Source organism: Dreissena polymorpha, chromosome 9 (assembly GCF_020536995.1).
Source record: "Dreissena polymorpha isolate Duluth1 chromosome 9, UMN_Dpol_1.0, whole genome shotgun sequence".
Lineage (NCBI taxonomy): Eukaryota > Metazoa > Mollusca > Bivalvia > Myida > Dreissenidae > Dreissena > Dreissena polymorpha.
In genome coordinates this window covers 57,203,031-57,220,042 of record NC_068363.1, presented here as the reverse complement: position 1 = coordinate 57,220,042, position 17,012 = coordinate 57,203,031, and the positions used below count along the sequence as shown (strand labels likewise).

The 17,012-nt window shown below is 34.6% G+C and overlaps 2 protein-coding genes across 3 annotated transcripts in view; both read right to left on the bottom strand.

The window, feature by feature from the left end:
- LOC127845792 (E3 ubiquitin-protein ligase MYLIP-like) overlaps positions 1–17,012 on the bottom strand; it is a 239,331-nt gene that overhangs the window by 162,426 nt on the left and 59,893 nt on the right. The window lies entirely within an intron of this gene.
- LOC127845803 (E3 ubiquitin-protein ligase MYLIP-A-like) lies at positions 11,014–15,519 on the bottom strand. The gene is made up of 5 exons (XM_052376956.1): positions 15,360–15,519; positions 14,864–15,048; positions 14,081–14,485; positions 13,718–13,935; positions 11,014–11,632 (listed from the first exon to the last, which is right to left on the bottom strand). The coding sequence occupies exons 1-5, from the start codon at positions 15,444–15,446 to the stop codon at positions 11,508–11,510; spliced, it is 1,020 nt and encodes a 339-aa protein (XP_052232916.1). The 5' UTR covers positions 15,447–15,519; the 3' UTR covers positions 11,014–11,507.

Genomic DNA, 17,012 nt, shown 5'->3' with positions numbered 1-17,012 from the left:
AGCTATCTTCTGATTGGCCACTGGTTTCCAATTATGAGGCGTATGCGCGTTTCGTAGGCCGGGCACCGGCACAACATGTTAGTTGCCAGAAATTAACTTTCAGTAAAGTCTCCAACAAAGTGTCAATGCCCACTCACCCTTTTAATATCTGCACAGATCACCACTTGTAACTTAACGTGTTTTTTAAAGCTACTTCAGGTAACAGTATACTAAATAACCGTTTCATGTAGGGCTGTACTCTCTAAAAAGTAACAAAGTTGATTCGAAGGCATGTTGTACACTTTAAACTTTTGTTCTGGCTCTATCATTTGGAGAAAGTAGTAGGGCGTGAATAGGTGTTCACTACTAAATCCCTGATATATGATAAGTTAGAGACAAAACAAAAACATTGCACTGAAAAAGGTTACATTCCACTAAAAAACGGTCGAAAAAAAAGTTGCAAAAACAGTCGATTTTGACTTTTGATCTTTCTTGATTAATACATGACATATCTTTTTTAGTGCACAAATCGACTCCGGTAAATTGGCCTTTAAGAAAAGGTATGGTTATGGGGGTCTCTATGTGCAAAATGTTGCATTTATTTTCGCTTATAGATGTCGCGTTTACATTGAATTATATAGGGAAATTATTTAGTATATTTTGACCTTCATCATATTGTTGTTGTTGTTGGTAATAAAATTATTCGATATTTGTTGTTATTGTTCGATCCGTTTAAATACCGTACCCAAAATTCACGAGTAACGTCTAAAACTAAATATGAAGATGAATTTACAACAATGACATTGACAACTTGTAGTATAAAAATGTACTACAGTACTTTGCTCTATATATATTCAGAGCCAAGTACTGTAGACATGGAAATTTGAAAGGTTATTTAATTATACTACAAGTTGTCAATGACATTGTCTCAAAATCAGAAATCTAAAACACCCTACAGGTAGAGGTGGAGAGTTTAAAAAGAAGGGTAAAGATCTAGATCTTCACACGAATCACAAGATTTGGACAAACATGCATGCGTTATAAATGTTAACGTTAAAATCATAGTTAAAGTATTAAAAGATCATAAGTGGGCTTTATTTTGATTAACTATGATCAAAGTATAAAACGATGATTACCGGTATATGTTATTTGTTTTTCACCTAAAAAGATTTATTTAAAACAAAATTCAACGAAGATACACATCGTTTTATGTAATAAATCTTATCAATCTAAAATGTCGGATAGCAAAAACATTCATTAATATAAACTCACACGTTATAAAAAATAGCCGCGTACAGTATGAAACTAAAAATTCGTATAATTGATATCCCACGTCCCATAAATTTTGTTTCTGGATGGGTGCAAATCCCTTGATATACGGTATAATCGTGAGATATAGTCCTGAACATTTACATTATACTAAAAAGGGCAATAACTCATATTCACGAAAGTGTAGAGCAATGATTATTGTGCATGGTACTTCTTCTCATTTGTATCTATATACACCAATGAAGTTTCTCGTTGATGTCTTATATAATTTCTGAGATTTAGCGCAGATAAGTTTGTGACAGACAGAACAGACTGACGTACAACGCCTTTATCCCTATGCTTTTGACAGCAGATAATAAACATTGAGGGATGGGCCTTGTGCTTGACGGTTTCAGGTTTTTAATATTTATATACTGGTATCTTCATCCTCTTCAAAACATGGGAAATAGTGTTAAGCTGTGCCATCAGAATGTATGCAGAATATGTATTCGAAGGGTATTAAATCTATTGGTTGTGTATATGTTTAAAAAAACTGTATCTATATTTTTATCCAATTGGAGAGAATAAGAAATCTTTATCGAGAAGCATTTATAATGTTTAATTTTATGTTTATAGTATGTGTTAATAAATACATGAATAAATATGAGGGATACTCCCCGAAGTTAACCCCCTTTAGATTGAAACCAACGATACGATGTAGTGTAAAAATAGCATAATTTTAGGCAGGCTCATTAAACTTACCTGTATTGTCCGATATCAATTTATTTTTAATCCTTAAAATTAAAATGTGGGACAATCGAAAGTAACCCAAATTTACTTCCTTACAACATGGTTTCATAAACAACAGATGAAAGACGAATGTTTGGTCACTAAACACATTTATCATCATTCATGTTTTCTCTTGGTAGATTTGCTGAGCGGTCATTTCGTGGAGTAATTAAACGCTAAAAAATGTTTTCTTAAATTAGATTTGGTACATATATGTATTGTAAAAAATATATAAGTAATTTGTCCATAATGGATTGTTAGATACTATACATTTCGTAGATATTTGCAAGTTTAATCATAATAATAAAGTGTTCAATAACTTTTATATTTTATTTTACAAATTGATTGCTAAACATATAACATCCTTATCGGTAACCTGCAAATAAAAACTCCGTCATTACTTATAAAGATTATCCGTTATGGCAAAACAACATGTGGAAAACAAGCAATTACGTTTGACCACGACGAGGGTAAACCACATTTGCAAAAAAACGAAACATTAAATAAATATCAATGCGCATATATTGACAGTTCAATTGTAGCGTAAGTAGTTTTTTTTGTAAGTTATATGTTAAAATTCATAATTTTTTTAATTAATTGAAAAAAATTCATTCCGTTTACGAGAACATTTAAATAGTGTAACCCCGCAATGGTAGTCATTCTTTCATAAACTAGATATAGCAACAAATTGTCGGACAGATATATCCATGTTGTATATAAAAAATTAAATTTAAAATTAGTCGAACATAAACATCTGATGTAAAGCTTTGTAATGCGTTGACCATGTTCAAGTTGTTGCATGCTCAACAACATTTGCTTCATGCCGTTCTTATAGATAATTACTTTTACATTTTTCTAAAGGGGATAGACAAATGCCAAGGTGAAGGCACTTAGAACAGGAGGTTCTTGGTATATAATTTGTCAGTCACATTACTCATACCTAAAGGATAATGTTCCTATTTTTATTGTTGAACATAAATTTGTTAACCCAAATCCGTACAGAATAAACATGTATACAAATTATATTGGTAGAATAAAACTATCCGCTCCTTAGCGCAACAGTGGAAGTTGCATTGGCTCATTTGTTAATGCATCTAAAAAGAGGTGGCGACCGTAGTAATCGGCCATGCGGTTAAGTCCATTAACCGGTTTTCTGAAAAGCGGTACTTGAGGTTTAACAAGGCCGTCCCGATGTTATATGATACGAAGAAATTGTTGTTTTGTGCATATTCCAACATGAGGTAAGCTCCACGTTAAATGCATTTAATACCTACCTGTTTGTACAGGTAACAAAAAGTACATCATGTGAACGTCATTGTTGTTTAAAATCTCCTCTGGATCACGCCACTTTCATTTCTTTTAAAACTGCATAAATCATACGATTATTTGCGCCAGTGATTACATGACCTTCATTATTGATTGCAGTTGAAGCAAACCCGTTATCTGTTGACAGTCGTTGTAATGTTTGCTGCTAAATCTCTTAGCAGTCACTCCGAATCACCTTGGCTAGAGTTTGGCATCCGGTAAAAAAACACCAAATGCATTCACATGAGATAAATGTTGGTACATGAATAGAGTGCGATAATTATTGTATATGCTCACTTATGCTATGCATTTGTTACAGTGATGTTCAATCTTTTGGTTTCGCTCATTCACTCTAATGATATATGAATATATGCAAACTATCACACAATTGATATATATAAAAGATGTGACGCTAAACTTGCACCAGCTTTCTATATCTATAGACACTTTCACTCCACATACCAATAACCTACCGTTGTGCATTTTATGGCAACCCACTTCAATCTTGACACACGCAAACAGCAATGCTGCACAGGGACGGGGATTCCGGCAATACATTAATGTTGAAATCTTTTTGGGCCAATGCCATTTTCATTTACGTATTGTATCTACATAAGTGTTTTTGTTAAATAATTGAAGATGCAGTGGCGTTATAGAATATGTCGTTCAATATGTACTGTGTGTCACATATGCTTGTTGGGAAATTGTTTGGGAATTCAGGACTGACAACGAGCAATAAAAAAGAAGCGAAACTCCAGCTGCTGGAGCAGTATTGAATTATTATTATAAACAATTAGTTGGTCCTTTATTGAAGGCAAGTGACCGATTGCCCAAACAGTACAAAACAGCACAAAACAGCAAAATACAAAACAACATAAACACATATAAGAATAAAGCTGGGGTCGACGCCTTGGAATGGTCAATGTAAAGCATCGGGGGATTGAACCGGTTTTAGAGCGTTCAACCTCACACTTGACCCAGGAATATTCATTATACATTTAAGTGTAAATTAACTTTAACCTCATAGCATTGTAACTCAAATTAAACAATAATAAAATGTAATTAAAACGCATTCAATTAAATAACATTTAATTACTCAATGGTAGGAAAGATACCAGAGTAACAGAGTTACAACTTTTTGAGGAACGATGAAATGAAACTACGAACAAATGTCATCTAAATTCCTTCTTTATAGAAAAAGATTTAAGAATATAGTGTCATGAAGTTAATATTTTAGATCATCATCGCGCAAATACAGGAAGAAGCAGCAATAATGGTTTTAAAAGATTCATATTACATAGCTTGGTTGTTTATGTGACTGCTGAAAAAATAAATCAAACAAGAAACGCCTGTCAGAGAGAAAATATAACTTGAAATGGCGCGGCAGAGGCCGACGCGTATCCCCACGCCGCGTGTTTGACCCAAGGGCGCCCCAGGGTTGGTAATGGGGCCATGCATAGTTGAGATTGACCGTATTGTCATAAGAGAAGTTCAGTATCAATTAGAAGTGAATCGGTGTAGAAATGTAGAAATTATAGTAAAAGGCAATATTGGGTGGGCGTGGCCTATGTGGGCATGGCCTATGTGGGCGGGGCGCCCCAGGGTTGGTAATGGGGCCATGCATAGCTGAGATTGACCGTATTGTCATAAGTTAGGTTTAGTATCAATTTGAAGTGAATCGGTGTAGAAATGAATAAATTACAGTAAAAGGCAATTTTGGGTGGGCGTGGCCTATGTGGGCGTGTCCTATGTGGGCGGGGTGTCCTAGGGTTGGTAATGGGACCATGCATAGCTGAGATTGACCGTATTGTCATAAGAGAGGTTCAGTATCAATTTGAAGTGAATCGGTGTAGAAATAGAGAAATTATAGTAAAAGGCAATTTTCGGTAGGCGTGGCCTATGTGGCCGGGGCGCCCCAGGGTTGTTAATGGGGCCATGCATAGTTGAGATTGACTGCATTGTCATAAGAGAGGCTCAGTATCAATTTGAAGTAAATCGGGGCAGAAATAAAGAAGTTAACATAAAATAACATAAAAAAATGAGTGAAAATCTCTGACCCGGCCCCGCCCCAACCCCCATAACTTTTGACCCAGGGGTCAGATCAAAATTCCGTCACTGTCACCGTCGCACATATGCTCATAGCTACCATGTATGTAAGTTTCAAGGTTCTAGTGCTACTAGTGTAGGAGGAGCAGGTGGCCAGGACGGACGGACGGACAGACGCACATTACCACAATATCCCGACTTTTTCTCCGAAAAACGTGGGGATAATTAAAATTGAAGGCTTTAAACCCAATGACCTATGCATGTAGATTAAAACAGTTAAAGTATGTGGTATGAAGAAATATAAAAGCGATGACGTCACAAACATCAATGTAGCCAGGAACAGAGATACTATTGTACAGAGTGTATAATACCAAAATCTCGGGCATTGCCATAAAAAATATTCTGCATCAATTACTCATAAATTGCCAGTAGGTACTCATCCAATAGTTAAATTTCTGTAAAATCGGATATACAGTTTTCAGACAAGTTTTCGATTCTAACAGTCAAAACAATTCCAAAACTGCATGTTGTAGACTAGTTAAAGAAACTTCAGCGTACAGTTTATATAGTATTGACAGACCTGTACGCTGAAGCGATCCCCGTATCGAAAGTCAACCAGAGTCGTAACATGTTTATGTCACGCTATAAATCAAAGAAAGCTAATTTTCTTGAATACATTTCTACATATATTAGTGAATGAATATAAATTACTGCATCTGGGAATATTTTAAGGTTCAAATATTTCAAATGCATCTCACAATAGATGAAAATAATTCTCATAAGTCTGAAATTCACAATTTTGACGCCATTGTCGCTTTGTCACGTGACGAGTTTTCATTTGGATACTTTCGGATCGACCTTGACATTTTATGCTGAAATTGTAAACATTACTTTCGTTTTCTGAAATCTATTATTTGTGATTAACAACTTACGTAAGGTGGATTATAAGACTGATTTCAGTGTGAATCAGGTAGTTTTAAATAATATTTACTTTGAGTTTGTATTAACACTACAATTTATTTACAAAACAAGCCAGAATAATCTAAAATACCGGGAAATGTCATTCTGAATTTGAAAACACTTGAGCACATGGTATGTTACTAAAAATAGAAATAACGTTATATAACCGTAAAATCTCGGGAGATTTGCATTTCAAGAAAGTCTGTCACATCGCTGTTTTTCTCGATATGTAAGAGCAGAATAGATAAATTTTAAATGTTTAAGATCGTATTTTTTGTGAAAGAATATATCAGTTAAATGTGAAAAATGTTAATCTTTCCGATCAAGTGGTTAATTTGGGCAAATAACTGCATATAAAAGCTGTTTTGGACCGGTCTTTGTTAACTGTCAACTTTTCGGGAATTTCTGGTTGACTTTCTCATGGGCTTGGTCCATAACTATAAAGTCGCACCAGTCAAAAATCATAACAAGCGACATTTAAAGTTATGGTAGCCAGAACTAGTTGTGGACAGCTGTAGGGGTTGTCTTTCTTGTTGATTACAAAGGCTAAAAATTGGGGGTCCCAGTAATAACTTGTTTTTTCCTTATTGTACATTGTGCAACACATTTCTCAGCAATGTGATTTCAGGTGAGCAATGAACAGCCATCATGTACCTCTTGATCAATATTTTCCATTTGTTATACTTTTTTTTTGTTTTCAATATCGAGGAACCGATTTAAAATCCGAAATTGAATGTATTTGGTTTTATTGTTATGCCTTATTTGTTGATTTTCGTTTGCCATTAATTAAAATCATATTGATAAAACATGTATGTTGATCAATATTGTCTGAATTAACATTAGCTTGCTTAAGAGGTGGTTTAATTTCAGATTCTTTAGCTTAATACTATGTCAATTGACCAGCATCATGCGAAAATTGGTCTTTTGTCATATGCGGCCATCATAGATCCAGAGAAGCCAGCGCTTCTGCACAGTCTTTCCAGGAGAAGCTACCCTTGCTGCATATGGCATAAGACCCATTTTCACACAACGCAGTTCAATTGGAGGGGATTTTGAAAAATGCAGCATAACAATTCGCTAAATTAAGAAATTGTGAGGAAAAGCTTTGATTATTCTATTTTTCCGCTTCCAGTGGCTCTGCTAAAAGATATCCGTAAATTGACACAATTGTGTTTCTTTTAAAATGTCTCATGCGTGTGTGTGTGTGGGGGGGGGATGGGTTTCAAAGTTTATTAGGTAATTCCGAGCCTAATTATTTTACTAGACTATCGCGAAAGTAGGGACGAATTTTGAATATTCATGTAGCTGTGATTTCCAACTATTTGTGTTTAAAGTTAAGACATCTAGTTTTGTGGTGGTTTTGTGCTCTGGTGGAGACTGGAGTGACAGAAAGATACAACGTGATTTTACTTTTATTTCCAGATCGAGGTGCTTGAAGGCACATATTTCCTTTGTGTTCTTTCCGATCAGTCTAATTGACAGACTATTGGCTGTTTTGATTGCATATAGAGGTTGATTCTTGATCCGGTGTCGGAAGGTTGTACATGAGCATGTGCCTTTAAATAATCTAAACATATGTATGCTACTGCGTTTCGATTCACGACAAAAGCAGATGGTCTTCGTGCACGTTCAATATTAAATAATGACAAGGGATTCATTCAGTATTCACTGCGTTGATAAAAAACTCGTATCTGCGTATTACTCTTGAAATTAAAATTGAAATTGGAAAAAAGGGATAATGTTATATGTTATAATAAAATAGTTTTTGTTTCGTATAATTTATTACATTAAGACTAGATGCTTGAAATACAAACCTTATTTTACCGTTATTCTTTGTATAATGTAAATGGAATCTTGCCTAATAACAAAACATTCGGTCTAATATATAGAAGTCACACTAAATGACCTAAACAATTAAACATTTCATTGATGGACGCTTTGCCGTCAAGTCCGCTTTATATGCCCACGTTTAAAATAATCCAAGTAAGTATACCCACATAAGTTATAGTTTTAATCCAGTTTGTGTATGTTTGCAAATCATGACCAGTCGATGCATAACATGGCAGTAACAAAAAGAAACACATAACGGTACTTTAATTGCATTTACAAACGTTTGTATTGGGTCGAATGTCAATCTAATCCTAACTGGTAAAAACAATATTTTCCTCCAATGGGTAATATGCAATTATCTGATATGGAATCTTACAAAACACGAAACTTTTTGTGGAACTTGATCTTGGAAACTTTACTTATGGTAAAATCAACCAGTGTTAATTGAATAAACAGTGTGGGAACACTATACAAACTGTTCGTTATTGCGTCATAACATATTCTAGAACACATTTTCGTGTCACATATTTATATCATGCATAATATTTAAAACAAAACCTCAGTTAGCTAGTTATTTTTTTTATTTTACTAACACTATAAAGCTAAATACTATAAAGGCACGTCGAATGAAGAATGGCATATAAATGGACATTCCATCGATACACAATGGCATTTCACATACTGTTAGTCTTAGAAGCTCTCTGGCATTGGACGGATAAATTCAAACCGTGCTGCCTACTGTGTAAAATACCCTTTTTATCTATTTAAATGCTCTACAATGCAAAATCGTGTGAAGGCCTATATTAATATATTCGATATTTCGGATATAAATTACAACTGATGTCTTAAAATATGTATTAAACTTGAACTTAAACAAAATTACAACACATATCATGAAATCATTTACGAAACAATCACCCCTGAGTTACGATGAGGTTATGGTTAAATGCATTGCACTAACATATTGCACGTGTAAAAGAGACAATCATAACATGTAAAGTCTAACATTTTCATCTTATATAAAGCCGTAAATATTTTTTTTATTAACATTGGAAATACTGTAGCGTACTGCCCCGTTTTGTACTACCCCGTATTGACTTAATTAGTTAGTCGTAACAAGTTTCAAGCAAAATAACGCCGCCATATGCTATAGTCTGGTTGAGTCGTGGGTAATTTTCATAAAGTTGTTACATTACAAATATTTTTTAAAAATATGACCATGAATCATTATGAAAATAATAATTAACCTTTCTTCTTTAAGATTTGTTGCTTTTTTCCAAATGTTAATCGTCTTTTATCATCAAAATAATCGACTGTGTTGATAGTGTCAAACTACCATCATGAAAATAAGCTTCCGGTTAATTCGTGGGTTCTGATTGACTGCCAGAATTTCAAGATTTGCATACTATAAATGGCCTTTAAACTGACCTTGCAGGACAGGTTAATTTCTTGTGATAAAATGTCAACAGACGATGTAGCATGGTAAATACTTCTAAATAAACGATTTTGTGTTACTTTGAAACACTATATGAACAATACATAAATGGGGAAATATTTCATACCGACCTGAATCAAGTTATGATGAATTACACTATTTACTTGTTTTTGACGCATTTTTGATCGGAAAAAAAATGGTGACCGTGTCAAAACATTTTTCCGTAACGAACTGCATCATGTGCGAACATTCTATCGCGAGATTTCATTCGATTTCTATACCCACGAATCAAACAGAACCCACGACTCAACCAGTAACAACCATAAGTTTAAAGATTTATTCTGTATAACGTACGTCGATTGTTGGATTACAACAGCGGATATATAAGACTCTGGAATATCTGGTTCGTGGAGCTAAGCAGTTATTACTTCGTAAACAGAAAACGTTAATCGACTTGAAAAATGAGATGAAGAATCTGTGTCTCGGATGAGTCACCACAGGATGTAAACAAACAAGTCAAAAAATGAGAACCGATTGAAATTTCAAGCGAAACAATTACAAGAAAGAAAGTAGAAAACCTTATCTGCAAACTGGATCGGCGATTCAAGTTTAACTGTTCTGCTGATCATCCACCGAATAGCACCTCTTTAGTTCTATGATCCAAAAAAAAAACGCGACCGTTCTTCGTGGAGGCTCGAACCGGAATGATTCCAAAAGAACACTGATCTTCCTCGGTCGATTCAGCACCCGGTCGACCCGACCTATGATCGAACGACCAACTAAGGCAAATCGACCCGGGTCGACCAGTTCAAAGATACCAAGATGGCTGCCGTAGCGAATGTAAACAAAGCTCTGATGAGGGCTTACCATGAGCGATTTTTAGTAAAATGAGATATGATATATGACATAGAGGAAAATAACTATTAAAACTCTGTGGTGAGTTGAAATGGAAACATATTACAAAAAAATGGAGAATTTGCCTATCACGACGCCATTAAACAAAAAAACTGCTTCGCCCCTTACAAGTGTTAAGCAACAATAAAATAAACGTTTATGGAAGCTTAAAATACAGTGAGGGGGTTTTTACTTACAAAATGCATTCTGTATAGACATAATAAATATGCAGTCATGTATTTGTATAAAATTCCCTCACTGGTGATCATAAAAACTCTTGGAATGTTAATACATGTATTAAAAGGTAAGTGTTCATTTACTACCATTGCCCTCAATCCATTTTAGGGGAAGCGGGTCGCTACCCATAGCAGGGGGAATTTTCGCGGCGTTTCCCTTTTACAAATATTAATATTCAGAATATCATTGAACAAAAGGTGGGGCGCATCAATACGATTTAGACAATTATGTATTTAACTCCATTTGGAATGTAAACATTGTCCACAAAAAGACACAATTTCAAACAAAAATCATTCTTTAGAATTATATTCACTAAAGAATATCATATGCATTTTCATATAATATGGCACCATAGTTCAAAATAAAGGTGTAAATTGGGTAATGTTTAAAGAGACTAGACTCGCGAAAAGCACGATTTCAGGTCCTCCTGGAAACCAAAATCATTCGCGACCAACGTCATTATATTCACTTTCAATATACCACGTACGCAGACATTCGGATGTAATGCACGCTTAAGGCTTAAGACGATGCCCATTTGGAATACATATTTTTTACATATATTTTAATTTACAATGCCAGCTCATTTATCAAGCATTTTAAATAGCAATAAAATTATATACATGCCATGTTTTGATTTAAGGTAAAACTTAGCTACACCACATTGCATAACTATAACATGACTATACACGAACAGCTGTTTGTCAAACATTAATGGTCTCGAAAACAATTTTAAAACAAAACAAAATTCGTGCTCCCCGGCGTCATTTTATTGTTATGCAACATCTTAAAATGTGCCCCGTGAAAACGAATCTACGACTTCCCTGACAATTCGCATGGTGTTATGTGAACGTTGAGCATAGTCCTCTATCTGACGTAACGTCGCGGTGACGTCGAAGACGTATTTCTTTCCTGAAATTACATACACTGTGTAAAGATGTGAAATAGATGTAATGTTTCTAAAATATGAATTCTTCTCAAAACGCAAACCAAGAAGCCATCTATAACGGGATTTGTGTATTTGCATTGTTAGCTCGAAACAGTGTCGCCATGCAATCAACCTTAGTTATGAAAGGTAATCTATTTTCATATGAGAGCATGCGTTTGGTTGTTTTAATTAATGACACATCTGGATTTGCCTTTTTTCTGTTTGACACGCATACTTAATACCTGTATGTTTGAATTTTCAGTTCATGATACAACAATTTGTAAGATTAATAATGGCGTGCTAATCGTTATTCAATTATGCGCTGACCATGCATAGTTAGATTGTTTGTAGGCTATTTTTCGGCGTAAGCTGCATAAGCCAGCTTTTCACCTTAGCCTGACCTTTGTAAGTGTCCAATAAAATTCCAATAAAATTTCCCGCGGCTAGGTACGAATGAATACACTTCATTTATTCCATTGGCTGATATGAGTATACCACCAGAACATTGGAAACATATCCGCGTCTTTGAAACACTGTTTTACTGTATGAAACAATTTTATCTCGAATGAAAAGGCTTAATAGATAGAACAGTTTTACACTCAATTCTCGACATCAATACAGTTTGTGCGTACACCTTTTATTTTCAGAGTATTACCAGCGCAAGAGCTTTATACTTAAAAGGCTATGTTCTCATATTTAGTACTTACTTCCTTATTCCTGTCAACATGTTAACATGTAAAAGTATAAAGAGCAATGGAAGCGAGGCCTCACTTTAAAGCATTGCATTTCAACCCGCGAGGTATATCGGGTCAATTCGCGGACATTCAGAGTTTATATACAGGTCATCACCGGAGTTGGCGGCCAGTAAAATAATCGTTATATAATAAAGACGCTATCCGTGAACTAGGTGACCTGGAATTTTCTTTAGACCAGAAATATGTTAAATGAAGATATTCAGCAATATAATTATGGTATGTAAATAATAGATTCTTAATGTGTTTTCAACAATACAATGATAAATATTATTGTTGATAAATTTAACAATAATTATTCGTCCATATTGCCTAATGTACTAAAGTGATATTATGAGCATGTAACAGTTTATAGGTGTCTATCGCAACCGTTGATTATTTTTGATGTTTCTACTTCATATACACTTATATTAATTAATGCAGCATCATCATACTAAAACAATATACCAGAAAGAGAAAAATAATGCATTTGAATATCAACCGTACTTTCGTTTGACAACTGATCATGCGTTTACGAGTTGAACCTAAATTTAGTTTTAGTGCAGATTTGTTCATACGACACAAAGACACGAAATTGTTTTACGGATCATTTCAGCTTACAGGACTGGGTGGGTCACGTAAGAATATCGAATATAAAATATATTTTTATAAACAACTGGTAGCAAGGTGAGTTGCAGATAATTAATCAGTAACCACATTTTAACTAACTATTTTGACCTGTTAATTCTTTTCAGCTCAATTCAACAGTGCAAAATGCCCATAATATCACTTTAAGCATTAGCACGATGATAATTGATACTGTTAATAATCGAATAAAATAGCAATGCCCGAAAAACCACTAAAACAGGTTTGTTCGAAGAACGCGCCTATAAATACGGATACTTCTCGTGTGGCCGGTTGACTCATATGTTTAAATTTCACTTCCATTCTTCTTTTGGTTTTCTGTTTTGTATCTATAGGTTTATGACCAGCAATATGTTATAATGTAAAATAAGCCGCGAAAACTCCCCGTAACATCCCGTACTACGTGTGATGCAGCTAAGAACTGCACAGAAAAAGACATTCGCTATACTTGATCTCATTCATTAAACTATTTACGCCGTATATCTTTTTTTAAAGATATTTCTTGTTTAATTTGTAAAACAGCCAAGTACGAGCTATTATGCTGAAAGAAGAACATAGATTTTATATAGGATACAAAAATATTGATGCAATATTTTATCCTACGATAAACGTTGTGCGTACTGTCAGTGTCTGTGTTAAGGGAACACTGCCACCACAACATGGTATAACTCCATAACTTGGAAACTATCTAACCTATGAATGACTGCTCTGTCATATCTCTCACGCTCGCAGGCACTTCGTCGTCATGATAAAATGTCTTCATTTCCCCCAGACTTCTGTAGGCGGCGTTTGCTTGATCTTTATCGCACATGCGTACTCTCAAACAACGTGGCGATTGTCCAACCTGGCAAGTGTTAATATCAACTTTGCCTCCATCTTGACTAATGCTCATCATCTCAGAAAAAGGGATGCTGCAAGTAAACCAATCTTTCATCTTATTTTTATAATAATTGTATTGACTTTTTCTGTACATGTATATTGTTAACAATTAATGACTATTAACGCTTCTGAACTGTCGTTTTTATCCTATATATCTTAAGCTTTTAGTCTACAAACCTTAAATTGCGCTCGTGCCTGTCGTATTCAATCTTCAGGCCTGAAGAACCGATCAGCAATGCAATTATTCCTAACGTGTTTCCAGTCACATGCCGCTCGAATCCATACAATGGCAAAGTGGAAGCTAACTCAAGTAATTTCATCTGCGCCTGTCGTTTACTCAGTCCTGACATTTTCTTGCAAAACCCCATTATCCTTTGTAAAACATCTTCGGATACTTCCGTTTCAGGCGTCAGCATTTTACAATATGTTTCAAAAATGCTGTCAGCAATTGTGTTTCTTTCGCTGCCGGGTCCATGGTGCGCCTGCGCAATGAGAGTGACCAGTTGGATAGCTTGTTCCTGTGACGATGGCTTAAGTGTGCCATCTCGAAGGTCTTGAAGCAACTGTCTGTAGAGGTATTTCCTTGAAAAAAAGATTGCTTTGTTCTGCTGGAGCAATAACCATAATTACATTTGGCTGCACTTTGCGTAATTTCCGTTTTAACTTAAACAATGGTGTAAAAGAGATGAATAAAAATAGAAATCATATCGACGAATAAACAATTAATAAAAGAATATAAATAACGTATACTGGCAATAGATTCTTTGCGGTTTGTTACATTACACAGCGCATAATAATAAGTATAAATACATCATTATTGTTTACTCGTTGTGAACGAAATATTTTGTTGTCTTTCTGCGAAAGATCCTGATATTCTCCAGAAGATATTTTTTCTACGACAACTTGCATTATAATAATACGCTTACAAAGTATTAAGTAGAAACTGATTTATTAAATTACCTTGTATTAACATCGAGCTGCTGAGGTTGTATGTAGAACTTTACTCTCAGGGTCAGAGCGGTATAATTCTTAAATTCTACACTAATCGTGTTTCTAAGATGGAGCCATTTGCATCGGCCTCTAGAGGTGCGTACTCTTATTCCAAACAAATTAACAGCATGTTGTAGATTCAGCTGGATTAGAGTCTGAAAATGCGGGACTGTACAATTTTAAATTTAAACCATTTCATGCTCGAGAGTGTTTTGTTTTATGAAAAAGCAATCTTAGTACAGGAAATAAGAGCGCAGTGTGATCACACATTAAGATGTCGCAATCCTGGTGCAATTGTGACCGCCCGTCGACAATACAAGTAACAATTTCCATCATACTCACACCACACATTCTGAAAATGTTCACATGTAAAGTTGTTAGCGGCAGAGATTAAATAAATATAAGGTCGATAAGTGTAGAGGAAATTACCACATATCAATAAATTAAGCACCTTCGGTGTACATACCTGGTCAAGTATTTCCTGCCCAAAGGCCCTCTTCTTCACAGAAATCCACGTTTCTTTGATAAACGTTTCTATCTTAAACGACAGCATTTAAAATAAATGCGAAGGATCTTGAAAGAAAGTAACGTCTTCAAACGGCAACTCTTTTAGTAGCCTGCTTAAATGCAGGGGCAGTTGAAAAATGACGGTCATGAATTAGTGGCATGGCTTTTATAATGTTTTTGAAGTCACATGATCGCATGATTAACATGGTGATACCTATTTGTTGATGATTTCATTTATATGGATAAAAATAACTGATGGGAAACCGTTTATGTTAATCACTGTATGTAATAAACGTGTATAAACATGTTGACTGCTTGTGTTCTTTTGTTGTGATCTGACAGTCATATCTTTTTTATATGTATGCACGCTGTTTAAATGTACTTCGATCCTAAAGATATACTAATGTAAAACGAAAGTGTGAGGTAACACAAAATAATCGCTTCGTTTGAAAATAAAATTATGTAATTTTAAAACCGTTAATATGTAAACATGGACCTCAAAGGAAAACTAATTATTAGGTTCTTTGATTATTTAAAAGTGTGGTATTCAACATAGGCTCCAACCTTTGATGAACAGATCTTCTTCTTGTCTTCATAAGGTGTACAAGTCATTTCCAGGGCGGTCTTTTGAGCATATTGTACATCATTTGAATAAAAATACACCATTTTGTAAACCTTATACAAATAAAAATTCGAATGATAAGTTCTTGAACACTGATCAGTAAATTTTCGAAGTACAAATGCGATATTTTGTCTATGTTTATGTATGTTTTCCAATGTGCTGCACCAATATTCTTAACAGATTTCTTATGAAGCTTATTTTATAGTTTGGCCCCTAAGTTTGCTAACATTATGTCGGCCTAAATGATAATACGTGATACGGGCATACCAAGAATAGACCATTATGCAAAACGAGTACTTTTGACAAGGTCGTTCCAGATTTACCCACTACTATATGCATAACAAAATATAGGTTATTACGTTTTAGACGGTTGTTTGTATCATAATGCACACATGGGAGTAGTGCGTGCAAACAGACACATGACATTTCATAAATATTCCAAAATGGAAACCCAGATATGATGTGCATGCAAATTAACTAAGTCAAGTGGCCCTACTTGTTTTTCGTTGAAACAATGTACTAAAATGTGAAGTTCATAAAGTAACAATACCGTTATTTTTGTTCACTGTACTTAAATCATGCCAGCATCTTCTTTAATTATTTGAATCGGTTGGTGCATTTTTGTCCAAACAGTGATGCAGAATTCTTAAATCTATTGACACGATTTTGTTCAATAAACATTTCCATGTTGTTTTTTTCCTTAAGATGGAATCCACTTGCAACTCTTTCTGAAAACAAGAGTTTATGATAAACATTTAATACCGCATCGTATAGCTGTTTTTTTATAATCTGTAAATGTTTAAAAATGCTTTACATACTAGTACCGGTATATACAATCGTTAAAAACTACACAATGTATATGTAAAAGAAATTAATAAAACACCACTATAAATATCCTTTCACATGCATAAATCGGCATTATGCAAATAACCAATATCTTAACGTAAAACTTAATAATTTCCTGGTAATGATATTTAAATTTAAAATCTT

What these genes read in the sequence shown, in the direction of transcription:
- LOC127845803 (XM_052376956.1), bottom strand. Translation starts at nt 15,446, where the DNA reads ATGCTGTCGTTTAAGATAGAAACGTTTATCAAAGAAACGTGGATTTCT. An exon ending in GGCAGGAAATACTTGACCAG is followed by an intron (nt 15,049 to 15,359) that starts GTATGTACACCG and finishes CCGCATTTTCAG; the next exon opens with ACTCTAATCCAGCTGAATCT. An exon ending in AGGCACGAGCGCAATTTAAG is followed by an intron (nt 13,936 to 14,080) that starts GTTTGTAGACTA and finishes GTTTACTTGCAG; the next exon opens with CATCCCTTTTTCTGAGATGA.